This window comes from Felis catus, chromosome B2 (assembly GCF_018350175.1).
Source record: "Felis catus isolate Fca126 chromosome B2, F.catus_Fca126_mat1.0, whole genome shotgun sequence".
NCBI classification, from domain to species: Eukaryota; Metazoa; Chordata; class Mammalia; order Carnivora; family Felidae; genus Felis; species Felis catus.
Window position 1 is genome coordinate 37526299 of NC_058372.1, and position 27505 is coordinate 37553803.

The 27505-nt window shown below is 55.3% G+C and overlaps 1 protein-coding gene across 2 annotated transcripts in view; it reads right to left on the reverse strand.

Annotated features, from left to right (window-relative positions):
• Positions 1–501: 501 nt before the first annotated feature.
• The window catches only part of KCNK5 (potassium two pore domain channel subfamily K member 5), a 37990-nt gene continuing 10986 nt past the window's right edge, over positions 502–27505 (reverse strand). The window contains exons 1-5 of one of the 2 annotated variants that reach the window (XM_045057490.1): positions 18491–19050; positions 7153–7264; positions 5821–5987; positions 5383–5551; positions 502–3220 (exon numbers count right to left, since the gene is read on the reverse strand). In XM_045057490.1, coding sequence (XP_044913425.1) covers positions 2355–3220; positions 5383–5551; positions 5821–5987; positions 7153–7186 — 1236 coding nt within the window. In that variant the 5' untranslated portion in view covers positions 7187–7264; positions 18491–19050 and the 3' untranslated portion in view covers positions 502–2354. Of the gene's footprint in view, positions 3221–5382; positions 5552–5820; positions 5988–7152; positions 7265–18490; positions 19051–27505 lie in introns of those variants that run through there. The other variant, XM_003986084.6, reaches the window with a different exon arrangement.

The following is a 27505-nucleotide window of genomic DNA, read 5'->3' on the forward strand; positions in this document are numbered from 1 at the left end:
CATCCATTGAGATCTTGCCCGAGTCACCTCTCTGTACCTGTTTCCTTGCCGGTAAAATAGCATGTACACCTACCGCACAGGGCTGCTGCACCATCAAAGGAGCTCATTCACAGAGGGGTATAAAGCACCAGAACAGTGCCTGGCAGACTGCTGACAGTTTGCCAAGATCCCCCCACCTCTCTCCCCTGGCTCCTGACTCCTTCCTGGTTCTAGGACACTTTCTGCAAGGCTCCTCCCCAATCCTCATTCAGACCTGTTAACTGTCACCTCCTCCTAGAAGCCTGCCCTGACTACCCCATCTTAAGTAACCTGCCCCTCCACCCCCCCTCACCTCTTTCCTTTTCCTCTCCCTTCCAGAACACTCCCCCAGTAGTCAACGAGACCCTCCCACTGTCCTCAGTTCACCGAGCCCCCAATCCTCCCAGACTGCCCCCACACCTTGCCCCTGCCCAGCACCCGCTCCCACCCCACCCCTGACATAGCACACACCAGACTGGCCCGTCCATCTCAGGCTTTATTGTAAAAAGGTTAAAATAAATTACATTTGACATCATTGCCAGTATGTACACACAGTGTGATTCCAGGACAGCCAGGGACACCCCGGCAAGGTGGGGCAAGGAAACGAAGATGAACTCATTAAAACATTCACAGAAACACCGAAGGCCACTCCTTCTCACCCAGTTGCCCAGCCAGCATAGCCCTGGGTCACGGGATGAATGCGGGTGTGGACACGCAGGCCCATCACCGTCTTCACATGTTGGGGGGTGGGGTCCAGCCCCACAATACTGGGCGGGGGGCTGAGAGAGTGTTTGGGCCAAGGGTGATCACTCACCTCCTGGCCGGCCTCAGGTGCCTGTGACAGATGCCTCTCCCCCAAATGCGCTGCTCACGCGCTTATGGGTGCCTTGGCGCCCTCTCCACGTGGGGACTCTTGACAGCATGACCTCGGCTGAGGTCACCAAGAAAGGCCCAGCTGAGTTGGGGGTAGAAGGGTGAACATGTAACATCCCAGTCATTGGGACCCTGCTCGTTCACCTCCTCTCCCCTCTGGCTCTGAAGCCAACAGGTGCCAGGTATATAAAAACAGCAGTTTATTTAAAAATAACAGAATGCGCAGGGCAGAGAGGGCCGGCCCTCAGGTGTACATCACAGAGAACTCTGCCGGCCCCTCATCAGAGAGGGTCTGTGCACAGTTTCACATTATCTTTTGCTCCCCCTGTCCCCAGTCCTTTCTGTCTTAAACACACTTACACACACGCACACACAAATGGTAAACCGTGGCCGTAGGAAGGAGCCGATTCACATATTTGGCCATTCCCGCTTGTAAGCCAAGAGCAACTTACCTACTCCCCCTGCCCCCCCTCCCCCCCACCACCACGGGGCCAGGAGGGCCAGGGAGCCATGAGGTCCTTGTTCTGGGCACAGGGGATGAGGAGCCAGCCAGACGGGGAGGCTGGGGCCAGAGGTGAGCTTACTCCTGCAGCTCCCTGGCTACTGCCACCCTCTTCCCCCAACGTTCCTGGCAAGAGAGAAAGCTGACGTCTGTCACTGCTTGGCCAAAGGGTGTCTGCATCGGGGAACTGGGCTCTGGGTTGGGGGGGGGGGGGGGGCTTGGTCCGAGCACAGTGACAAGACCCTGGGCCACACTCAGAGCTTGCTCCCAGGCCCTTATATCAGAGGAGTGTTTCAGCACCTGCCCAGTATCTCCTCTCTCCCTTCCCCTGGGTGCCTCTTCCCTACTGAGATTGCAGTAGAGGCCTGACAGGCAGACGAGGAGGGCCTGGGGGATGGTCACACATGTGCCCCACACAGGGCCCCGCTACTGCTGAAGAGCTGAAATGCTCAGCAACCCCAACACCACAGCCATCCCTCCTTCAAAGGCAGGACCCGGGTCTCACAATGCCCTCCCCTGCCTCTTTTCTGAAATACCTGACTCAGTGCTGGGCTCACAGGAGCTCATTAACACTGGTGAACTCAAACAGCCGAGGCCCCCGGCCGAAGAGAACCGTGTGACACTTTCAACCGAATGACGCACGAAGACCCATGCAGGTGCAGGCCTCCTTGAGGGTCACCTGCCAGCCCACACAGGTCACTGAACCATCAAAATTACCAGCCATGCTCAGGACAGATGCCTCCCACTGCCAGGGTGCCCATTCAACCGGAGAACAGAGGCCCTGTCCTGGGCACATGCTATGTTTGCCAGTAGCATCTAGCTGCAGGGGATGGAAGGTGAGGAAGGCCCCTGGCCCCCCACTCCCAGTTCCAGGGCTGCCCCCCACCAGGGGCCAGAGTAGGACGCCCTAGGATGAGGGAAACGGAAGCCATCGAAGGTGGGGTGGGGAGCCGGCCCTGCCTCACGTGCCTCTGGGGCAGTCTGACTTATTATACTCGTTCACAAGCTGTTCATAAGGCACGGAGAGTTCAGACTCGGTGCTGGTGAAGGTGGACTCATCAGACGAGGGGAACTCGCCCAGGTTCAGGGGCACTTCGGCCTCGGCCCCCTCCTGGGGCCTCTCCTCCCCTGCCAGGTTGTCCTCTATCGAGGACTTGGACGTCTCTTCATCTGAGAGGCCGGCTTCCTCATTTGTAAAGGTGATGTTGACATTCTGGAAGATGAGTGGGTGGTAGTCCTGGGCATCCCATGGCTCCCCCTCCTCGCTGATTCGATCCAACTGGTTAATGAACACTTCAGGGGTCAGGGAGCCATCCTTGGGGGGCCCCGCCCCAACCTCCTCACTGAGGGGCCGTGACACATGGCCTTTGTTCCTTAGCGTCTGAGACACCTCTTCTAAGCTGGGCACCCGGTTCTTGGAGTAAACCACCAGGGGGGCCAGGGAGGTGGGGAGGGCTGGCAGCCCACCCCCCTGAGGCCCCAGCCCCACTGCTGGGACCCTCTCCCCAGTCCCATTCGTCTTCATTCCCTTCTTCCCGATCTGCTTGATGAGGTCATTGTAGGTTTCCTCCTTTTTGGACAGAAAACTGAAGATGTTGATGTCTTTGGACGCTGTGCTCCCGGCTATCTGTAGGGCCTTTTTGGAGTGTGGAGAGCTCTCAAAGGACTCCTTCCTCCGCCGCCGCCTTTTCTTGATGGCCTTATGGACCTCCACAAACATGCTCACCTTCCAGTTGACAAAGAGGGACAGCCAGGCCAGCCCCAGGTAGATCCAGAGCTCCACAAAGTAGCGGTACAGGGCATGGTAGTTGGCGCTGGGGTTCACACCTGCGGACAGGACAGGAAACCCAGGTCAGAAGAGCGTCGGCAGGGACCTGGAGACATGTTAAGGCCAAAGCCGTGTTCTCTGAGAGCAGGCACAGTGTCAGAACACAGAATGGGATGCACAGTGAGAGGAAGGACTAGCAACTGGACTGTCCTGTCATCCTGATGGTTCAGTCACTCATGTCCCCATCTTAGTCCCTAATCTGCCTGAGCCTCAATTCAACTGTCAAAAGTCGGGAGAGTGGTTCCCTAGGGCAAGGTAGGTTCAAAGGCCAAGGTATTGGGGAGGCTATTAACACAGCCAACATGCAGATCAGGAGAGAGTTCATGAAGGTTTGCCGTTCGATGATTCGTTGTACCACATCTAGCGGTTCTGTACACTTCTGGGGGCGTGTATGTTCTGCTTCAGTTAAAACCAGGATGGAAATTACATGAGACAGTAGCTGGCATCTCCACTGCTGGGGATGGACCCACTGGCTTAATATGCATGGGGCTGGGGGTCGGGCCAAGAGGTCCATATGCACTGGCCTCAGCAGGAACTATTCTGGACAGTCTTGATTCTCCTTCAGGGGGGTCTGGTTGCCCCTGACTTCCTGTTTCTGCCCTCTTCAGACTGGCTCTTCCCATGGTCTGGAGGGCTCTGCCTACTCCACATCCTCCTCCTCAGAGGCCAGGCTCTTGACACCTGCTCCAGGCAGTCCTCCCGGGTCATCCTACACAGCTCTGATTGAGTTCCTACACTCCAGGATTATCTGAGATTTTCAACTTTCGCTTCTAGGCATATTGATCTGTATTATTAGGTATCTTGCCACTCCGCCCCCCCCCAATTGGGAGCAACTTGGAAAAGGGACTAGGGGAAGGGGGCTTCCTCCAGAGTGGGGCTCCTGCAGGGCAAGGCCTATACTACCCTCATCAAATCAGGTCCCTGAAGACAGGTGCTGTGTCTGCCTGGCAGATAAGAGGTGTTTTTGAGGGATGCTATCAACTTTGCTCAGGGCTCTTGGTCACAAGATGACAACCAGGGACATGCTAACATTGCTGGGTCCTAGCCTCCGCACACATATGATTTTCTACCACCCTATTAGGTAGGTGCTATTTTCTTTAATCCATTTTACAGATAAGGAAACTGAGGCAGAGGTTTGGAGTCATGCTGGAGCTGAGAAAGGATGACTAAATACACCCTACTTTCCCAGGACAAAGGCTTCTCTTGCCTGTCCAGGGTCCCTTAGACAATGACAGGACTGTGCCTCCATCTAAATTTATCTACCAAGACAGCAGGCCCTGATCTGCCGAGGTCAGTAGAGTGTTCAGGCATCTTTCCTGTTCCTCCCACCACTCAGCCACCCACCCCTGCCCCACCCCCGCCCTAGCATTCTGAGTCTCCCTTTACAATGAAGCAGAAGGGTAAGTGACCTGCTCCTGCCCCCTAGGAAGGGGGCGGGGGGAGACCAGAGGCCCCTGGAGCAAGGTTAGGGTCAGCTGGGCAGGGCAGCAGGCATCAAGGGAAGAAACGCTGGGTCAATGCAGCCAAACAGGGGCAAGAAGGTGAAGGGCCAAGATGCTGTGCAGGCCACAAGCACAAGTCCGTGAGAGGTTGGAGCCAAAGAATTTTATCACCTGCTGGATTAAGTAGGGGAGGAGTGGGAGGGGAATGTCCCAGCCCCAGGGGGTGGGGCAGCTTAGGAGAAGGCCTCTCTTGTCTTTAAACTGCCTGTGGCAAGAGCAAAGTTTCGGGCCTGTGAGCCAAGCCTCTAGAACAGCACCCTCCGCTCCTCTGACAGATGGAAGCCGGCAGCTCTGTAACAGGAAGGGAGTTCCTAGCTTGGCTTTAGGGCTTTCTGGGTCACAGGCACAAACCCCGCAGGGGCCAGGCCCTACCCAGAGCCCCTAGTGAACCTAGGCCTAGGAGACAGGGGAGAACAGAGGGAGAGGAAGCAGCAAAAGCCAGGACCCAAGAAAGACAGGGAAACAGAAGAGGCTTCTGCATTTACTCCTCTTGCATCAGGCAGGGAGGGATAAGGACCCATTTCTGGGGGGTGGGGGGCTTCCCAGGACACTGAACACCTACTGGGGCCCCAGTAAAGATCAGCTGAATTGCAGGTGGAGGAGAAGCAGACAAAGAGAAGGCAAGAAGGCAGACGCAAGGGGAAAAGGGCAGGACTCACCGGCCACGAAGTCACCAAAGCCGATGGTGGAGATGGTGATGAAGGAGTAGTAGAGGCCCTCGATGTAGTCCCACTCCTCAGTCACCATGAACACGAAGGGCGGGATCACCAGGTGGACCAGGACGCCCCACACAATGAAGATGGCTGTGCAAGTGATCTGCGCCTTCCGCTGACGGGGTGGTGGGGAGACCAAGTCAGACCATGGCGGAGATGGGGAAGCCCAGCAGGGGCACCCAGGAGGCCACGGAGCAGGCTTACCACCCAGGAGAGGGCAAGCAGCATCGCTCCCGGCCTCACTCACAGGACAGGGGGCCCTGGGACTGCCCTCTTGCCATCTGCCCTGGCACCTCTGCTCATTCTTGGTCTTCCCCATCCTCCCGTCCGTCCCCTGCCAGGGTCCCCCCAGTGCTGCCTGGCACCTAGGGTTTGGAGACATACCAGGCTCACGCCTCTCCTGGTGAGGAACTGGCCCAGCCTCTTGGCACGTCCCCCGAAGAACTTGCCCAGGGCGCTGATCCACGTCAGGCAGAGTGGCACCCCGAAGAGACCATAGAAGACACAGAAGAGGCGCCCAGCAGGGGTCTTGGGGGCCACATTGCCATAGCCTGAGGAAGGAGAGGAGAGTGAGGCACAGAGAGCCACAGCAGGGGTGACAGACCCAGATCCAGCGTTGGCCCCTGCCTCTATCACGTACCCATACCCACATCCACACACCCACATTCCCTAAGATCACTTGATACTGATCTAACATCAGGACTGAAGAAATGAAACTTCACTTGATCACACTACAGTCATGAGCATTTACAGAGCAAGTGTGATAGCATGGGCTATGTCTCCTCCATCAGATTGGGAGCTCCCTGGTGGACAAAGCTTTCACCATTAGTAAACCTTCCACTAGTCCATATGGCACCACTGTGCAAATTACAAACAGCCTTCTCTGGGGAGACACCCCGGGGGCACCGTGGTAGACCATTCTTAATCCCTCCCTTTCCTGTGCAAGCCTGTGCTGCTGCTCACGGCAGGCTGGCATCTAATCCCCTCCCTTGGAATCTGGACATCAGTGTCTGGCTTGACCGGAGAATGCAGCGCAGGTGATGCCCGGTGGGCTAGGTCTAAGAAGCCCTCTTATTTCTCCCCGTGACGTCCTATAATGCTCACTTTGGGGATTCTCCTTCTTGGAACCCAGCTGCCATACTGTGAGCTGCCCAAGCCAGTGCATTTTCACCCCCAGCCGTGCTCTCAGCCAGCAGCCAGTGTCAACTATCAAATGTGCAGTGGATGAAGCCGTCCTGGATGTCTAGCCAGTAGTGCTTTTGGCTGACTCCAGTCTCACAAGGACTGCCTCCGCCATTACATACCTCAAGCAAGAACCAACCAGCTGAACCCAGGCAACGCACAGAATGGCAAAAGCGAATAATAAGTTGTGTTTTAAGCCACTAACCTCTGGGGTGGTCGGTTATGAAGTCACAGAATATCAGAATACCCAGCCTGGTAGGCAAGCATGGGCTGGGTTTGTGCAGTGAGCAACCTGTTCAACCTCCTGCATGGCCCTGGCTATTGGGCTGTGTCATTTCTGCTCCAAGAGCCCAGGTGAGGACTCCTGGAAAACAATCTCCCAAGCGTGGCCCATCGCCAACGACTGACTAAATGCCTAGGAAAGTGTTAAAAGAGCACAATGCAACAAGGCCATGGGACCAGAGCTGGATTTTTACAAGGTTCCGTGGAGCTAGGGCATGGCAGTGGCTATCCTGAAGGTCCCAGAAGACTTACCAATGGTAGTGATGACTGTAGCTGCAAAAATCATTGCATTGGGCCAATTCCAGTTGTTGAAGGTCTGATTCCCTGTAATGGCCACGCCCTGTCCTGCAGCATCAGATACTACCTAAAAAGAGAGACACAGACTGACTCTTAATGCTTTCTAAGTGACAGCACTGTACATAACTCCGTAAGCATTCGTAATCATCACAATAATAAGGTGGCAGTTACTGTCTCCAATTTATTAGGTGATGAAATATTTTATAGAGGATCAGAGAGGTTAAGTGATGTGCCCATGGTCACACAGCTGGTCAAGCAGTCTGTCTCTAAAGTCCATTCTCTCACTGAGCCAGTGCTTCTCAACCTTACTATTGTGCACCAGCATCACCCAGAGAGCTTGTCAAATACAGACTGCTGGGCCCCACCTCCAGAGTTTGATTCAGTGGGTCTGGGAAGGGGGTCTGAGAATCTGCATTTCAAATGAGTTTCCAGGTGATGCTGGTGGTAGTGGTCCAGAGTCCACACTTAGAGAGCTACTGTGCTAGGCTATTCTGCCTCGAAGAAGGCACATGTGATTCAGACACGCAGGAGGATGCCTACACCCTACCCAGCCCTCCACAGCCCTCCACAGAGAAACGTTCTACTGCAGGATAGACCTGGGAGGGACCCCCATATACCCTTCACTTCAGCTCAGGGCTCTCTTGGATCTGTTGTCTCAGGGTGTACGAATCAGCTAGCTTCCTTTTCCCCATGCTTGGGACTCTACCCTCTTCCCCTACAGACTCCCCATTCCTTCCCTTCTCTGGCTCCCTCTCTCTGCCCTGGGCCAAGCAATTTCAAGGTCTGGTCCAGGACAGATCATCAAAGGTGGTGTGCACATTTCAAGGCGACTCAAAATCCTGCTACCAGTCCCCACAGGGCTCCCAGCAACTGTGGGCAGCAGGTGAGAGGCCACCTGGGGAAGTCCACTGGTGGCCCCAGAAGAAGTCTTATCTATTCCAGGAACACTGATAGCTGCCAAACCTGTTCTGGCCGACCACAGACTGCCTCTAGCCCTTCCTTCAGTCCTGCCACCATTCACCCCAACTTGCAGATGACAGGGTGTGGACCCCAGAAGGAGGCTCACAGAAGGGCCCAGCATTTAAACCTGGGAGGTTCCAGTTCTGCCCCCAAAGAGGGCCCCAGGTGGGCCACCCAATCCAGAGACCGGGAACTCAGCCAAATTCCCTATAAACCTCAAGCCTGGGACCGAGGGGAGGCAGAAGAAGAGCGAGGCAGACGGAAAGCCCAGAGTTGTAACCCACCACAGTGTGACTGAAGTCCGGTGGGAAACCAGGGAGGGGCTGGGGCTGTTGAGAAGGAATGAGCAGTTGGGAGCAGCAGCAGGCCCGTGTAAACGGATCTGCAGATCCCATGAAGAATTTTCCATGATGACATGCCCGTCTGACAGGCCATCAAACCACACCACTCGCTGCCCTGCCTCCTCACGGCGCTTCCAGAGCATCTCTCTGCAGGCCGTGCAGTGGCAAAGCAGAAAGGCCGCAGGCTGCCTGCAACCCTTCGCTCAGAGAGCTGGCTGTCTAGCCAGCAGGGCCCCCTCCACGTGAGAGTACCAGCGCATTCAGATCCTAAGGGGCCAACAGGTCCATCCGAACGGTTTTCTCAGAAATTAAACCTACGTCCGAAGCAGGAGAATGTAGCAGGGTCCCGTGTCTTAATGTCAAACAGATGGCGGCTCCCTTTGGCCCCAGCCTTTGTTGTAGAGCGGAAAGGGCAAAGCGTAATTGCCGGGGAGCTCAGCCTGACAGATGAAAAGAACGCTTAAGTAGGAATTGCACCACTGGCAGGGAGCGATGCCATCAGGGCGCCATCTCTGCTCATCCCCATGGAGTCTCGGGAACACGAAAGCTGTCCCTATTCTCGCACAAACAAAAGGGGTGGGTTCTAGACACTCGAACCAGAACTCTTACAGATGTCTAAATGGGGACAGCAGCAAGTTTGGCACAATCAGAAGAGGAACTGGTGGGTACCAGAAGCTAGCGCAGGTTCATCAAGAATGAGTCACGCTCAGCTAAGTGCATCTCCCGCTCCAAAGGGGTTGCAAACCCTTGAAGTTGGGTGGAATGCAGTAAATCTAGATTTCAACAAGGCAGCCGAACAGATGAGCTTAAAGATATTCATGTGGACAAGACAGAGAAATGTAGGGCAGAGCTGGGATTAATTTGGATCCCTTCAAAGGCAGATAAACAGCCAAGAGGTCTTGATCTTTATCGACCTGGCCTGAGGTCTCCATGATCATGCCAAAGGCCTGGCCTCTTCGATGTTTTAATCAACAACACAGAAAACACATGCATAGATGGCTGCCCAGTCTCCTCTGCAAAGGATGCAAAACTGCGGACAAGGCCAGGGTGGGAAGATAGTTATTAACGCACTGCAATGGCAGTCTGGAACTCAAAAATCATCTGGACTGGAAAAATGGGCCCAAACTAACAAGATATGACCATCTTTTAAGTTTTTCATGTCATACACTTTGGGTTAGAAAAGGCCAGTATAGGCGTGAAATGAGAAGTCCTTGGGTTTCAGCTGACCACAAACTAACTAGCACGAGGGTGGCTGCTGAAAGAAAAGTCAACACAATCTCAGACAGTGTCAACATCTTATCTATCGAGGGCTGGGTCACACATGGGGAACTCTGTTCCACTGTGGGTGCCTGACCTCACATGATCTATTACCCAAGGAAGAGGAGAGTGGCTTTTTTGGATAGTGAGCTACCTCAGAATGGACTGCTCTTGGCAGTAATCCACTTCTGATAATAGAAAGTGTTGAGAGCAAGGGTGACCACAGCACATCAGGGATGCTGATGGTGTGACTGGAAACAAGGGTTCCCAACTGGGCGGGAGCACCTTCTGGAAGTGTCTGGAAATGCTGCCTAAGTGGGGAGTGTTATCTTGCCAGCCACTGTTCCAGGCACCGTGGACAGCACATTGAGGAGACAGAGTCCCTGTTGGCCCCCCATCTATTCTAGTGGGGGATGGGGCTAGATGTCCAGCGACTCACAAGACAGCCCAACCCACAATGCCAACACTGCTTCCACTGAGGAACACTGGCTTTCCAAAGGCAATCTGTGATTTGGGAATCATTAGTAAGTACTAAGGAGACACCAAACATAAGAGTGGCAAAACAGGGGTGTCTGAGTGGCTCAGTCAGTTGAGCATCCAACTCTTAGTTTCGGCTCAGGTCATCTAGGGTCATGGGATGGAGCCCCACACACTGGGTTCCATGCTTTGTAGAGCCTGCTTGAGATTCTCTTTCTCTCTCTCTGCCCCTCTCCTTTACTCATGCTCTCTCCCTCTCTCTCTCTCTCTCTCAAAAAAAAAAAAAATTAATTAATTAAAAAAAAAAAAACAAAGTGTCAAACAGGTAACCAAAGAGGGCATTATGGTTGGGAGCTCTGCAGCAGAAAAACTGGGTTTCCTGCTTTCCCTCTGCCAATCCTATGCCCTTTGGGGCATAGCCTTGCAGCCTCGGCCTCCAGCCCTGGGTTATCAGGGAGCCACAGCCCCAAGCACTTTCCCCAAGACCTCCATTATCTCTCCATGGTCACCCAGAGAGGGCAGCGAAGGGGGCATTCTGAGGCTCCCAATGTCCCCAGGGCTAGAAGCACCACTAGCCCTTACAGCAATCCAATGGTGGCAGTTCTGCCCACTGGTGAGGTCACGAAACAGGCTGAGAGAGGTTACACGTGGCTGGGCTAGGTTCTGGTTACAAGTCAGTGGGACTCCCCCTCCCCTCTTCTCTGCTCTACCGGCCCCTAGGCACCCCCAGCACTCCTTGCTGTTGCCTCCTCTCTGCCCACGGCCACCAAGCAGCTGGTCTGAGAATCAGCTTGGGTCCATCACAATGCTGGAGTGGGAAGAAGGCTATTCGTGCTGCTGAGTGGCAAACACCCCTTGCTGGGGTGTATATACACACATTACCTAACTGGTTGTTCCTGTGACCCTGCCAGGTGTCCCTCGACAGGTGGGGGAAGTGAGGCTTGGGGGAGGGGCAGAAGTCCAGATGTGGACTTGGGGGCCTGCTTCCTGTTCCCACCATGTACAGCTGTGGCTCTGGCAGGGGCAACTCCATGGTGATGGTCAGGGTCGTACCGAATGCAGGGGGCAGTCTCCCAGAACGAAGGGCCTGACCCAAGATCCAGGCCATCCCTGGGTTAGGGAGAGTGGCACGGGGGAGCCAGGCTGACACCACGATGGACGTGGCGTACTGTCCCCAGGGTTAGGCAAACAGCTCTAGCAGGAGGAGGTGGCCCCTGTTCACTCACAGGATTCTTTAACTTGGCTCCCTAATTCACACAAGACAATATTTTCATTTTCCACATGACCCTGGAGAGTGATGGGAGAAGGGATACTGCACACAGCCCGGGCCTAGCTCTTGTTTGGGGAAGGGATCGAGCTCCCTTCTGGGTCTCCCCCCCTAACAAAGCAGCTGTGATTTACTGAGGGCTTACTATGCACTGATGCACTGAGTATTGTGCTAACACTTTACTGCCTTTAGCTTACTTAATGAGGACAGAATCCTGCTGGGAAGATACGTAATTTTTTCCATTTTGCAAATGAAAGTGTAAGGCTTGGAGAGGTTAACTAAGTAGCCTAAGGTCAGAATGCTAAAAGCGCGAAGCCAGGAGAGCCCTGGCTAGACGTGGTTATCCTGCCCCCCTTCCCACAGAGGCCACAGGAAGGAGGCCAGTGCATACTTCCACCCCTTCGCACCAGCTGAAAAAACAGTGCCCTAAAACCAGTCCATCCACTCTGACCCGAGCTCAGCATTCTAGCCCGGCCTCCAGGGAGGCCACATGCCCTTGCCTTGGCTTCAGGCAACCAGCTGCCCTGACCCCACCCTCCTGAGCTCTTGCTGTCCGAGAAATACGGTTCCCGTACAGCTCCTCATCCCCCGGGATCTGGGGTTTCCCAGGCAGAGGCAGCTGCCAGGCCTCCCCTTCCTGGAGAGATTCATCCTGCTGAGCGGGCCAGTTCCAGGGCTCGGGACACGAAGCCCACCTTCACACACAGGCAGGTGGGGCTGAGAGCCAGCCGGCTTGCCCCTCGAGCACCCTCCTGCGGTGGGGTGGGGATGGCAGCTATCTGGCGCTCACGGAGCTACTCCCCACCTGGCCTCCAGCTCCCAGGCAGACTCAGGGGTGGATCACAGAGCTTTTTCCCACTATGCAGGACGCAGCCTTAAGGCTCCCCGCTGAGGCCAGCCTCCACTGGACCCACACACCGCTGGAGGCCCGCAGGCCGAGAGTCCTTTACCAGACCCTGGCTGCGGTTCCATTTCAGGCGCTGGGGGCCTCTGGCCTGGAAGGTGAAATAAAGCTGCCGGCCACACAGGCATGGCGCTCAGCACAGGGTAGAAAGGACTTTTATCATCCGCCTGGCCCTCCCAGCCCCCTTGTGAGGGGGGCACAGTCTATTAATCCTTATTTAACAGATTAGAACAGTTGATATCTGGATAGCAGTGGATTTTGAGCGGTTATATGACTGACACCAACCAAGCCCTTTAAATCACTCAGCTCCCTGAATCTTTACAAGCCTAAAGCGCAGGTGCTGTTGCCCCCAATTACAGATGAGGACAATGAGGCTAATTTAATTAAGTAAGTGGCCCAAGGTCACACAGCTTGTCTGTGGTGGAGCTGAGGAGTGAACTCAGGCGGTCTGGCTCTTAACGCCCCCACCCCATGCTACCTACAGATGGGAAGAGGGGAGCAGGGGATTCAGGGTGGGCTTCTTAGCTACAAGGACTGGAGCCAGGTCTCTGAAACACAACTTCCCAAGCAAATTCGAGAGAAATCTGCAGGAATGCAGACTCCCCTAGAACATAAGCTCCATGAGGACAGGGCTTTTATTTTCTTTTCTACTGCTGTATTCCCAGAACCTAGGACACTGCCTGGCACGTCGAAGGTGCTGGTTACATGGGTGAGTAAATGATCTTCAATGCGTGTATATTCTCTGGCCTGGACTGACTCATCCCTCAGGGGTCTCCCTTCAACACCTTCCCAGTATTGCTCTGCAGCTGGGTTTCAACTAAATTCAGCAGCAACAAGGTGGAGGCCTGAACCCGGCAAGAGAGAGGGAAGCAGAGTCAGACCCCAGCAAGAGCGGGGGCTGGCAGGGCCAAGGGCTGGCTGCAGACACCACTGAAACCACCAGCCTCCAGCTGGCACTGAGGGTGGGGTGAAGGGCAGTGATTGCTAGACTCTGAGAGGGGGCAGAGGGCTGGGGAAGGGGTGAGGTGCGGGAGACAGATGAAAGCCCCCTCGGCCAAGGCCAGGATGGCAGAGCTGGGAGAGTCCCTGGGGAGACTGAAGGACTGTCCTTTCTGCAGGAAGGGGAGGCAGTCCCCTTTGGAAACTGTCCTGGGGGCAGCAGGTGAGCGGAGAGAGGAGAGGGAAGATAGAAGTGAACCCTGGTAGAAACACTTACTAGCAAGCTCTCTGTGGCTCAGCCTTCATGTCGGGAGGCAGAGGGCTCCCAATGGCTGACATCAAGTCTCTTGGTAAATAACTTAGCCTATCAGCCTCAGTTTCTCCATGTGCTAAGAATAACCTCCTGAACATATGTCTCCTGAACATACGCTTTTTGCGTGCAGGACATCATCGTAAGCACTGAATAAACGCACCTGCAGTCTGCACTGTGACTTGTCATGTGGGTCCGTGAGGAAACCAAACCCTAAGAGGATCTGAGACCCAGGGGGAAAGACCCCTCGTCCCCAACGTTAAATCAAAGGGCAAGGGGTTAACTTCCCTGCACCTGGAGGACAGGCCTGGGTGAGAACAGGCGACACTGACCCCAAGCTCCCTCACACCTGCAGCCTTTTCCCACCTCTTCCTATTCTAACAGTGAAAGCTTCCTTTGTCAGTCTGAGCAGTCAGTCGGCTTCCTCAGGGCACAGGGGGACTTCTCCAACACCAAGGGGGACCAAAACAACTCACAGGGGGGACGGGATCAGCTGCAGCCAGAGAACCCGGGGAACGCGGGTGTGTGTTAAAGCTCTCCCTGGCAGGGGAAACAGAGGCTCGCCCAAGATGGCCTGTTCCATCCCTCAGAAGGCTCATCTCTCCTGATCTCTGCCACCCAGAGGCTCCAGTCATCCTGACCAGTTTCCTAAGCAGCCAAGCAAGGCAAGCAGACTGTGGGAAGGTGTGAGTTGGGGGTGAGAAACATGCCACACACTGCGACCCCCACTGTACCCGCCAGGAGGGGCTGAGGCTAGGGCCTAGGCAGCCTGTCTGAACCCTGGCCCCAGCTCCCCGCCCAGCTGCCCCCGGACTCACAGCACCCACCTACCACCCAGCCCCTGCTGGCCTCTCCGTGCGTGTCCCTGTCTGTCCATATGTCCATCTAGTCTAACAACCCCTCTGAACAGGGGGCTGGGGGGAAGTGGAGGCCCAGGGGGAGTGTTGTGAACAGGACTGACATCAAGTGGAGATTAGTAAACCTATCTCAGGCACTTTCCAAGCAAGTATTTGCAGTATGGACTTGTTTACAACAATGTTTATCAAATCCTTTAACACCTGAACTAATGAACAGATAAAGGGAGGAGGGGAGGGGGACCCCAGAGCCTGCGTGGGGACTCCTAGAGCAGTTTGAGAAACGGGAGTGGGGATGTGGGGGGCTAGTGGGGAACGGCTCGTCTGTCCAGCTGCGGGCCAGTCCTCCATCAGACAGTCCTTTCTGGGACTGCTGGCAGAGTGAAAGTGCCCCGGCCGGAAGGTGAGCACCTGTTAACTATCTTATTCCTAAAACCAATTCGAGAGTGGAAGACTAAAGTTAAGCCCTCGATTATCTCCATCCTCTGTCCCTCTGCACCGCTCAGACTGACTTGACTTCTCAAGCTTTCCCTAACTGGGGATGGCGGAGAGGGTGCTGGGCTTGTTTTTAGATGAGGAAACTGAGGCTCAGGGGCCTTAGATACCACACAGTCATTGAGGCAGTGGCTCTCAGTCCAGGCTGCCCAACACAACCCCCTCCCGGGGTGGGGCGGCGGGGGAGGGGGACGTTAAATAACTACAGTGCCTGGGCCCCCCAGCAAGTGTTCTGTGTAGTTGACCTGGGTAGTGAGCAAACCCCACGGGGGATTCTGACGTGCAGACACTCACTGCCTAGTGTGGGGTGATGGGCGTGGACGCCAGGCTCCAAGCCTCCACCTCCCTGCCCCTGGGCATTCTCACTGGCCTCTCCCCTCAGCCCAGGTGACCAGGGTGTGGCTGGGAAGGCAGGCGCACCTTATGAACGGGGTACTGGCGAGGGCCAGGCGGTGCCACCCTGATACCTGTGCCAGCTGCAGGCCCTATCGCTCCCGGGGAAGAAGCAGGTGTCTGTGGCAGGTGCAGGGACCCAAGGGGGCAGGGCCACGCCGCATCTCAGTCGAGACCAGACCTCAGCTATTGCGGTATGGACTTTGTTAACTTCTTTTTTGCTTATCTGTAACTTTCAGATTTGTGCCAGTGCCCACCCATGGAGTATTTATTATGATTTTAGAGGAAAGAAGGAAAGATGAATTGTTGGACACGTGGCTGGAATGCTAGGTTGGTAGGCTAGGCAATAGGGCTGAGGACCCAGGTCCAGCTCTACTCTGCCAGCCACTTGCTGAGATGTTCCTGGAACCCTGGACCTCTGTCCACTTCCTTCTCTGTAAAATGAAGAGGTTGGTCTAGGACTCCCGGGGTCCCCCTGCCTGTACAATGCATAATTTCCTCTGCCCAGAATCATGACTTCTGGGCCCAGTTCAGCACTTCCCAAATCCCCAATCCACAGCACATTTGAGAAGATACATTTTCATTCTCGAGACTCAGTTCACTGGCCACCAGCTCCAGCTCCTCCTGAGCCCCCAGCAAGTCAGGTCACCCACGTCAGGAGTGAGCCCTGCTCCTCGATCACGCTTCCTCTTCCTCGTGTCCCCTGGAGGATGCAGGACTGCAGGACGGAGAAGGCACCTCACTGCGTCTACTTCTCTTTGGTCCTTAAAGTAATGTGCCGGTGCTGGTCTGGGCTGCCCTCCCTCAGCCCAGGTGTCTCGGGCGGGGCTGTGTACAGAACACAGCACAGTCCCCTGCAGTGTTGGTCACACCTACAGAAACCCGCACAACCTCATTAGGCAAAGTGGCAAGTGGTACACCACCATGTCCTCAAGGCACACTTCAGGGGTCACCATACTACTGCTTAACCGGGACTGTGCGTAGAGATGGTCCCGGGGGAGAGATTGGGAAAGTACTCCTGCCGGGGTCCTGCCCTCGGGGAATCGGCCAGCAATGGTCTGGGGCACGGAACTAAGATGATTAAATCTGCCCTGGGTGACTCTACTATTATAAGCGGCCAATTTCAAAGCCACTGCCCCAGACCTAAACTGTCCTCCCTCCCGAGGCCAGCCCCGCCCCTTGAGCCAGTGCAGCAGGCCGTGGAAGCATGGCTGTCCTCCAGCCCACCTTTGGGCTTCCCCTCCTGCACCCTCCCAGGCCATCTCTCAGCAGCCTCTGCGGAGCTCAGAAGCACCACTGGATCTCACGCTCCAAGGGGCAAGCCCATGCCAGAGGGGAGTACGTTTTCAACAGAAATCTCTGGGTTTCCGATTTTCTCAGGCCCGGGAGCCCTGTTTGTACTCGGGAGGGACAATAAAAACAAGGCAGGTGACCCTGCCCCCATTGTTCTGGTAACCCCCCAGCAGCTGGGGGCCCCCTCCCGTGAGAGCTGAGCCCAGGGCAGAGCTTTGCAGGGACTGGCTGACCTGGGAAGGCTGCAGGCTTGGCTAAAGCAAACAGTGAGGGCTGCTGGGGTCTGGGCTCAGGATGGGGCGTCAGCAAGTGTTCTCAGGCACTGGAAGGCTCAGCAGACGCACTGGACTGGAAATCCCGGTGTGTGCAGACATAGGGGACCTCGCCAGCCCAGCTCAGGGTCTCCCGGCACTGCTGCCTGAGAGCACTTCCTCCCACCCGAACACACACACAAGGTGATCCTCTGGAGCCATGTTCCCCAAATCCACCTCCTGCTTCATCTTCTTAAGGACCCAGGGCAGGTGGGATGTCCAGGGACACCTAAATGACAAGAGGGATATCCTTTATCCACCTCAGCTTCTCTGCCCAACAATTCACACCCACTGCCCAGCCCGGAGTGACCATGGCCTGGCCATGTCATGTCCTGTGCTGCTACCATCAATTCCTGATCTGGGATGCTGGGGCCTGGGGCCTGGGTTCATGACTTGGCCTCTTCCCTGCCCCCAGAATCCAAATTCTGGGAGTGTCACACATCTCTCTGCCTTCCCAGATGTAGAGAAAATTGTTCGGCTAGGACCCCTCAAGCATGCCAGGTGGGCAGAACAGTCCCCTGTTCTGGGATGGGGACACTTGGGAGTGAAAGTGCCCCACACAGGGTTCAGCTTCTGGCTCGTCCTTTCCATACAAGCCAGCAAACCTCTCTGGGCCCCAGCCAGCAGCTCTAACAACGAGGCCCAGGAAGAGCATGGAGCTGGCACTCCCCTCCTTCTCACTTGAACCCACGATCGTCAGGCACCTCTCACACCTAAAACTCCTGTGGCCCTAATCTCATTCAAGGCCAAGACCCTGGAGGGAAGGGAGGCAAAATGGATATTCCTATTCCCATTTTGTAGGTGAGAAAATCAATCAGAGGGGGCTAGTGACGTGGTCGAAGTCACACAGCAAGCTGATTGCAAACAACAGAGCAGAACCGACAAGAAGCCCCTGACTCCCCATTGAGGCTCCTTTCTGCCAAACAACCAGACCATCCATTGCCCATCCCGGGACTGGGTTGACAAATGCCAACCAGAGCAGAGCAGGGAAGGGGACAGCAGACAGGTAGGCAAAGGTTACAGATGACACAGAGCTACAAAAGCGTTGTGCAGATCTAGTTTTGATATTATTTAGGAGATGAGCCTATGCTTACACTCCCCATCTCCAACTCCCAGGATGCTTCTTAGATCCACCCGGACCTTGTGGTGGGGTGGAAGGTGCAAACTCAGAAGTCACCCTCCACGCAAGATTTCTAAAAACAGCCCTCGAGCAGCCACAAAGGAGGCCACAGGAACCGCTGACCTGCTATCTCCCCGTCCAGGGCTGACGACCTGACCTGATTCACCATCAGCCCGGCTGCCCCACTCCCGCCACCTTGCTTCCGGTCCTCCAGAGCTCAGGTCTGCACGCTGGCCTGCACAACACAAACCGGGATGGCCAAACCACTTCAAAATCACAAAAGTCATGTTTGGGACCCTCCACAAGCAGCCCGGGGATGAGCAGGAAAGGTCTGGGCTCTGAAACAGACGTGCCTGGGTGTCCACCACTCACCAGCAGGTCACCGGGGATAAGTCCTCTCCCCTCTCCGAGCTTCACTTTCCGCACCTGGCAAGCGGCGGTACCAAGACTGCATCGGGTTGGGGTGCACCTTACATGAAACAATGCACGGCTCGGTGTTGGGCATACATGGTGTGCCCCCAAAACAGGTACTGGGTAGAAAAGTGAACGTGGGAAACACAAGGGTGATGGGGGGGCGGGGGGATGCCTGCTGGACGGGGCCTCCAGAGCTGCAATGAGAGAGCCGGGCTGGCTGCCAACGGCAGTGCCCTCCTTTCCGGCTACCACCGCCTGGAAGACCAGGGCTGGGGACACTACTTATGGCCACAGCCTGTTTATCTCCCCCAAGATAGAAGGCAGACTTCACTCATCCCTTATTCCTAGAACGGAAACTGGCACCAGTAAATACTCGGTATTAATGAATAACTGAGTCTCCAAGACAGCTGCCTTTCCTAATCACACCTTCCAGTACACAAAGTTGGGTGCCAGTGCAGTTGATGTGGGTTCTGGCTCCGCTGGGTAAGGCGGGCAGTCCTGGTAGGTGAGCGCAGCCCGCATCGATGGCTCTGTTGTTTCTCTGCCCCAGTGCCTCTCCCCTGCCTCACCCCGCCCCACCCCACCCCACCTGTCTGCAAGGCCAAAGCCCCCAGAGGTCCTAGCCCCGATGAGTCAGCTTCCCTGCAGACTTTGGAACCATCAGGATTTCAGAGGAAGGAGGCACGTGGGTGGGGAAGGGGGGGAGCCCAGGAGGCTCGTCAGGGTTGAGAGCCCCAGGTCTTCCCATGCATGTCCTTGCTTTCCTGCTCCCCCAGCAGTTGGAAGGACACTCTGTTCCAAGAAGCTCTCTTAAACCCTGGAGGCTGCTGGTCGTGTTCCTCTGGACAGCCCTGGTCTCCCTTGCTGGGATGCTGAGGACATGGTTCCCCTCCGCCGACACCCCCACACTCCTGCCTCCATGGTATAAAACCTGTCCCTGATCCCTGCCTCGGTCATGCCTTCTGGTTACACCCATGCCCCTTGAGAGGAGGGTTGTGGCTGACATCACCCACCTCTTGTCTTGCGGAGCACCCCAGACCACAGGCAAACTCTCCCCCACCTAGGGGCCTCGAGAGCGGCCCCTCCACCTGCTCCTTCCTCCTTTCCCTCTCGCTTCACCCCGGCTGGTGGCTCTGGGTAATAAGTACCCATCCTTGAAGGCTGGGGTTCTGATGATAAGGAATTATTAAGCTTACCCATTTACTGCAATTTGTTTAAGATGACTAGATGGTTAAACTGTAAACCCCTTCACTAATTTAAAAACAAACAAACAAAAAAAAAAACCAACGAAAAAAAGAAGCCCACAGGGGTCATAGGGAGTGGTATTAATTCTGCATGAGGGGTAGACAGCTGAGTTTCTCCACTCCTGTGGAGTAACCCTCCCGCCTGTTTATTGCAACCCCCCACCCTGCACCCAATCCTGGCCCCGCTGTGCCCAAGCATGATCCCACCCCATACCTCTCCACAAAGCCCCCTGCAGGATTCTCCTGCAGGCCAACCACCTGTCATAAAATCCTTCCTTATTGTCTGACTCTAACCTAAATCCCTCCGGCTGCACTCCAAGCCCATTTCCTTTGGTTCAGTCTCCAGCTGGAGACGGACAACAGCTGGCCTCCATCCTCCCTGGAATAAATTGTACAAGAAACTACCGGCAAAGTAGCACAGGCATTTTGGGATGGATGGTACTCTTTGCCCGGCAGGGGGCTGGGGGGGGGGGGATGTGCTTCTGCCTTATGGGCCCCCAAAGCCCAGATCAAATCCCACCAGAAGGCTGAGTCACGATCAGAGACAAGGGTCAAGACCACAATGCCCGACGGTCGTGAAAATCCCTGGGCGGGATGCAAAGGGAGTCCCATCCTGAAGGGCGGATCCCCCACTCCCCAGACTGCCACAGATTTCACTGGTCATTCCACCAGGGGCGCTGGCCCCCAAGGCCCCATTTGGAGATGACAGAAATAAGACATAAACAGGCTCCCCAGTTTGGGAAAGGAAATGGGAGGCCCCTCGGTCACGGGCTGCTAATACCACCCTTACCCAGGTAGGTCATGACAGGAGAAGGGCAGAACAGGCACAGCCACCTCAGCCTTTTCCATCACGCAGGGACGGTCCCTGGCCCACCTCCCATCCCCAGCCAACTGGGGCGTGGACGTGACCAGGGTGAAGAAACACGGAGGCATTTTGTGCTGAAGGTATGGAAAAGTACAGCCAGGCCCTCCTAGCTAGGGACCAGGGACAGGCCTGGTGACAGGAAATGGAAACTCTCTGGATGGCACAGGAGGAGAGTCATGTCTGTAAGACAGCCCCGTTGCAAAACCCACGAAGCAGAAAGTATCAGGACCATGGCTCGCTCTCTCTCTCTCTCTCTCTCTCTCTCTTCTTTACGAGGGCTGGGATTTTAAGCAACAGCATTTTTCAAGTCTGCTTAACCCCCTAACTCCCACCCAAGGGCTGGCGGCTCTCAATCTTAGCAGAGAGCAGGAACTGTCAGTGCATGGGCCCGCACAGGGTCAGCTATTCTCCAGCCCCAGAAGTCATGACCTCCATTTCTTCACTTGTAAAACGGGAAGAACACTGCCTCCCCCTCCCCCCACACCCCCAACTCTCAGGGCTATGGATCCAAAGGCTCGATGGATGTGAACGTGAAGGACATGAAGCAGGGGCACAGGCAAAGCCAGAGATGCCCCTGACTTAAAACTTGTGGTTTCTAAACGCCTCGTGCTGTTGGGATAGGCTTTCTTTCAGCCTCCTGGTGCATTGTGTGTGGCCAGGGAAGGCTCAAGGACAGGAAGGTCCATGGCACGAGATTTCCAAGTCACCCAGGGGTCATGCAGGAGAGCGAAATCCGCTCCTCACGTGGCTGCATCCTGTCCCCCTGTGGAACTCAGTTTCCCACGAGAACACTACATGGCAGCTGGGACGGCCACTTCTCAGGCTCGTCCTGGGAGGTCCATTTACCCTTTCAGCCTGCTGAAAGTGGCTGTCTGTCCTGAGGGCCAAACAAGTGACCCATCAGTGGGCTTCCAGGACACAGCCTGTCACCTCCCAGGAAGAGTGGTGAGGCCAGATGGCAAGATGGGAAGAGGGTTCCCTTCACCCTTACTCCCACCTTGGGGCCCTGGGGTATTCCCCTCTTCGGTGGGGCAAGAGTGCAGCTGTGCCTGCCTGTTACAAATGCCACATCTGGCCAGGCACCAGCTCCTGTACGGAACGCATCCAACCTAATTTAACCCAAAGAAAGAAGGGACCAGAGTTCTGGACGACCTTCCCTTGCACTGTGCAGCTCAAAGCTGGATCTACTGATTAAGTATTTACTGAGCACTGGCCACATGCTCTGATGCTGTGAGCCAAACAAGGGAAGTGCAAGACAGGCTCTGCCTAGAAGGACTCGCAGTTCTGTCCAGATACGGGCAGGCACACAGGAAGTTACAGGACGGTGGAAGACGCCACAACAAAGCAGCGGGATAAACGTCGAGGTCAGGACAAGCCCCAGGGCTTGAGCTATGCCTCTGTCAAAGTCCCAGCAACTGGCCACAAAGCAGGACAAGAAGCCCAAACCCAGATGGGGAAACGGAGGCTCACAAGACACAAACGACTAGAGCAGAGCCATCTCCCGGTCAGATGCTTCCGCAAGCTCTGAAAAGCGCCGGGCCCTCCTCCCCAGCCCCACCCTTGGGTCCTCCACCTTTCCTGGCCCAGGACCCATATCATGTACCCCAGAAGGAACCTGGAAAACTCGCCCTGCAGGTTCCGTCGGCCACCCCTTCTTCTATTCTTTCCAGATTTGGGGTGGAAGAGATGTTCATGGTTCTCATCCCAAGGGGAAGATGTTCCCCGGGTGGCCGCAGATCCACCCAGCCAGCGAGCCTGGACCTTAAGTGCAGGCTTTCCTCCCCAGGGCCGGGGAAGAGCTGCCCTTCACTGCAGACTGGGCTGAGGAACAGGGCGGAGCAGGCAATCAGAAGGAACTGACACCCTGGACAACAACTGGAGGTCCATGGAAGATGACTCACTGTCTACCTCAGCCTGGGCCCACCTCCAATGGAGCCAAGGTGGACTGATGGTGACACCAGGCATGACCCTCCCATCAAATACACATTCATCTGAGTCTGATGTGGCTGAGCGGGCAAGGCGGTCCACAGCCCTCTGCAATCTCACGCTTTCTGGGGTGTGAGGGTGGGTGTGCTCACCTCAGAAGGGCTTGCAAGTTTCCGGTCGGGGGCGGGGGTGGGGAGGCCACCCCCTACAGGTTCCTGGCACACCACCGTCCCAGCTCCAAGCCTGCCAGGCCGGGCCAGCTCTCCCCTCTCCCACCCCAGAGCAGGAATGGAATTTGACTAGACACCACGAGAAGCCAGTGGGCCATTAGAAACCTCAACAGATTCCTATCAACACTCCAGTGCTGTCCAAGAGAACTCTCTGTGCTGTGGAATGTTCTATATCTGAGCAGTCCCATGTGGCTACCAAGCCTTTGAAATGTGTGACTGAGGAACTAAATTTTAATTTAAAATTAAAACAGCCACGATATTTAGTCATTATCACGTTAAAATTAAATTAATTGGCAACAGGTGGGTGGTGATTACCGAACGGATGCAGAGTGAAACACAACACATCCTACCCAGACTCTCTCTCCCAGGTAGAGTCCGCCTTCCCCTGGTCCCTCACGTTCACCCAAGCCTCCGGAGGTAAACCGCAGCACGCTCCTGACTCTGAGTTACATGCGTGGTCCCGGGCTGACCCAAATCTCGCTTGTGCTCTGTGTTCATCCAAAAGGCAGGGCAAGGTCTCCCTGTGCCCCTTTGAGACTTGGCAGAGCTGGATGCAACATAACACTTGTCCGTGGGCCGCTGGAAGACACCGTCCCTTGTAGGGGACACTGGGCGCAGCACTGGGTACAGCCGCTGGGGCTCCCTGGCTCTGCCAGGGACCCCTCAGGGAACTGCACCCTCTCCTTGGTGACCGCCAACTTGTGTGTCTAGTCTCAAACACCTTGGTCTGCGGACCAAAGGCCCCCCCTGGTTTCCCCAGACATTGAGCCCCTTCGCCTCCAAGTGTTCAACAGCACGGCTGCCCAGGAAGTCACAACTTTGGCAGCTACACTGAAAAACAATAGCAACACACTGTTTAGCAATCACAGAACTGACACCAGGTTTTAGAGTACGTTCTGTTAAAACCGTGTTTTTGCTTTGTGCACCTCAAACATTAAAAATGAAAACAGCTAGCACAGAAGTGGCTGATGACATAAGCATATATCTTACCCTTTAAGAAAATTAAATTTCTTTGTTTTAAAGGCTTGACAACAGCATTTCAGAAAACTGGGGAGGCAGAGAAAGAAAGAGCCATCAATAATCCTGCCTCCAACTCAGTACTCACGCCTTCTGTTTTTACATCAAATTTCTATGACTCAACGCTAACAGAACCCCCACACTAACTTCAGAGTCCCAGCTGCCCTCACCCCCAGTCTTGTTTTTGTTTAACTTGAAGCCTGGCTTCTAGCTCAGTCCCACTTTGAGAAACACCAACCGAAGCACCACCCCCAGGAAACCACCCCCACCCCCAGGGCCTGGGTAGCTCAAGCATCAGGTGTCCCTGTGGTAGTCTGTCTGAGGGTTTCCCATCCACTGGCCACACAGCCCCAGACAGTCAAGAAGGAAGGACTAACCTGTGTGTGCAGAGCAGCGGGGGAGAGGGGCGGAGGAGTGTGTCCACAGACACAAGACCAGCTTCAGGAAGGGGAGGTTTTAAGGCCTGTACACAGTGACCCCAACACAGAGCAGGCAGAGGAGCCAGGGGGTTTGACCACATGCAGCTCTCAGCCCTGGAACGTTCCAAAAAGAGAGGTTGTGCCAAAGCTGAGATCAGTGAACCTGAGTCCTCAGCAGGCTTGATGCAGATGGGAAACTTCTGGAGCAGGACCCAGAAGTGGCCCCCATGTCTCCAAAGTTGCCCTGCCCCAGCACCGTGGCACCTGCCCTGGGTCTAGACCCAATGCACACCTAACCCAGGGAGGTGTTGACACTTTGCCAGGCAACCTATAGACCTGTCCCAAGAGGGCGGTGCGCAGGTGAGGTTCAGAGAGGTGGGGGCAGTCCCAGAGAGCTTGCTGGGTGGACATAGAGTCTGGCTGGCCAAGACCTCCATTGGGAGGGCTAGGGACAGTTTTCCAGATTGGAAGTGGGTCCACCTAAAAGGCAAAGGAGGGCTGTGAGGGTCCTGTCTCTGAAATTTGAGGGCTGGTGGAAGAGAGGCCGAAGGAAAGAGAAATACAGCTCATGGTTCAGGGTATTCATTAATAATTACCCCTTACTCAGTACTAGACTTGTGATCGATCCACTGGGGCACAGGTTGAGGGCCTCACGGAGCGGGGGGGGGGGGGGGGAGTGCAGACCCCCAGGGTGGGGAAGACGTGCCCAGAGAAGGAGGAGGCTCAAAGGAAGGTGACCCCCAGGCTCAGGGGAGCCTTCCCTGACACCCCTGGCCCAACGCAACTTTTCTCCCCTGGTGCACCCGAGGCCCCCACAACATGCCAGCTCCCTACTCAGTAATTCTCCATACACATTGCATAGCCCCTCGCCAACCTCAAAAGCAGAGCTAACATCTAATTCTTCCCAGAATCTCCACAGTCCTTAAACCAGCATATGTACTGGGCATACGGCAGGTGCTCAGCCAAGTGTCTAATTGGCCTTAGGGAGCAAGTCCTTGGTTCCGAGGGGGGCAGCCACCTGGCTCAGTCACACAGCAAGTCAGCTGAGTAAGCCCTAGGCCCCCACTCCCTGGGCCACTCATAAGTAGATCTCTGGGCTGCGGCTAGAGTCTGGGGGATGGGAGAGACGGGGTGTTGAAAAGCTGATAATCAGGACACACTCCCTTTTCCTGCTCCCCAGGGGGTGCTGACAAGACACTACTGCATCAGCTTGCTCCACTTAGCCCACTCAGCACTCACTTACCCTCAGTGAGAGGCACTGCTCTGGGGGGCCGGGATGCTGACAAGGGAAGGGCGTGCTTCCAAAGCTAACACTGTCAGGATGCATTCCACGACCCAGGAGGCCAGAGTTTTATTTGAACAGCAGAAATGGGGAAGGTACGGGGCTGCCGTTCTTTCTTCTCCAGAGGGTCTGTGCACAGGTGCCACCCTGCGCCTGGGACGTGGGAGGGTCAAGAAACTTGCACTTAGACACAAGGGGCCCATCCTGGGGTCCTCAGCATGCTGCAGTCACTGACCTCTATCCTCAGCCATGTGAGCAGCATCGGGGTGGTATTTCCACTGCAGGAGGATGGCAAGACTAAAGCTATTCCCTACCAAGGTGTAGCCCAGAGTCCTGCTGGGGGCCTTCCCCTGGGGAAGCCAAATGGGGGCACACGTCACAAGTACAGGTTTAGCTGCTGAGGAGGTGGCAGTAATATGGGGACTCAGGTGGAAATCTCACAGCTACACCTCCCCCATCGGCTCCTTGATTTTTTTCTCAAAGCCTCGGTCTCTGGGTCCCCTGACCCACAAATTCTGTCATGAAGGGTAGGGGCCTGTTGGGTCTGTAAGGATGATGGAGAAAAGGGGCTGAAGGCAGGAAAGGAGTTGACAGACCCGACTCTGAACTGTGGCACCCACTTACATAACCCAAGCTTTCCTGCTTTAAATGTTTTCATGCTGCAAATGGCAAATGAACCTATATCTGGTCAATGTGGTCAGGAAACAGTGGTGTCAGAACCCTGAAGGCTGCAGAACACAGCGCTCAGCAAAGGCCAAGCAAGCATGCATGGGGAGCTTTTGGGGTGCTAGGAACCAATGGGCCCCGAGCAGAAAATCCAGCCCCAAGGAGTGGCTGGTAGCCTAGAAAGATCGGTAGGACTGGCGCTAATTTAGGACACCATGAGAGGCCACTCTGCAGAGCCCTGGCTCTGGACTCTGAAGGCCTGGGTTCAGGCCACTAACTAGCTGTGTGACCTTGGTTATGTTATTTAATCTCTCTGCTTCAGATGCATTATCTGCAAAATGAAGTTCCCCACAGCAGCTATCTTACCACTGCTGGGCAGTCGGTGCAACGTGACAGTGGCCCTCGCCTGGCCCATGGCACCTTTTCCCCCACCAAGTGCCAGCTACCGTTACTACTGTAGCACTGTGGTTCCGCCCCTCTGCCACCCCTCCCCACAGCAGCTCACGTTACTGGTGGACACAGACCTCCAGGTCTCCATAAAAACTGAAAACCTGCCATGAGCGTACAGCATTTTAGACCACCTCTCCACCCTCAGGAGACAGCCTCCCACCTATATCAAGGCCGAATGCGATCAAAGGTTGCGGTCCAGAAAGAGGGGAGACCACGTGGGTAGCAGAGTCCAAATCACACCGCAAGAATGTTGGCTTAGTCTGAGGGAGAAGCCACTGAGGGTTTTCTGAGTTTGGGGAGGGGGTGTGGTCACGATCTGAGTCTCCGAGGACCCCTGATGGCTGTAAGAGTGGCCAGAAGAGCTCTTAGGAGGTGTGGCAGTCACCTTTCAACCTTCGTCTTGGGGCCACGGCTTCCAAGAAGCCTTCCCTAATTGCCCCACTTAGCTCTAATTACTCCTTTATTGTACTTCTCTGCGCAGTAACCTTGGGAAAGTTACATAACCTCAGAAGGTCTGGGCCTTGGCTCTGGGGCTGTACAGGGAGGCCAGTTAGGTAACCACTAAGCTCCCTTCAGCCTCACAATTTATGATTTGCCGCCAGGAGATGTGCCCGGAGCCTGACCCTCCTCCCCCATCAGCCACTCTTGCCAGCCTCCGGGGGAGGGGGGCGTGGGGGGTGGGGAGAAACCAGCCAACGAGACAGTTCCTTGGGTGCAAACACTTGGGGTGCAGAATCCTGTGATGGGGAAGCTCCCTGGGGAAGCATGAGATCATTTCTGCTTCTTTCCGAGCCTACAGTTACCACCATCTCTACTTTTGCCTCTTGTTCCAGAAAAACTCACTCGTGGGTGGGGAGGTTGGCCCTCAAGATCA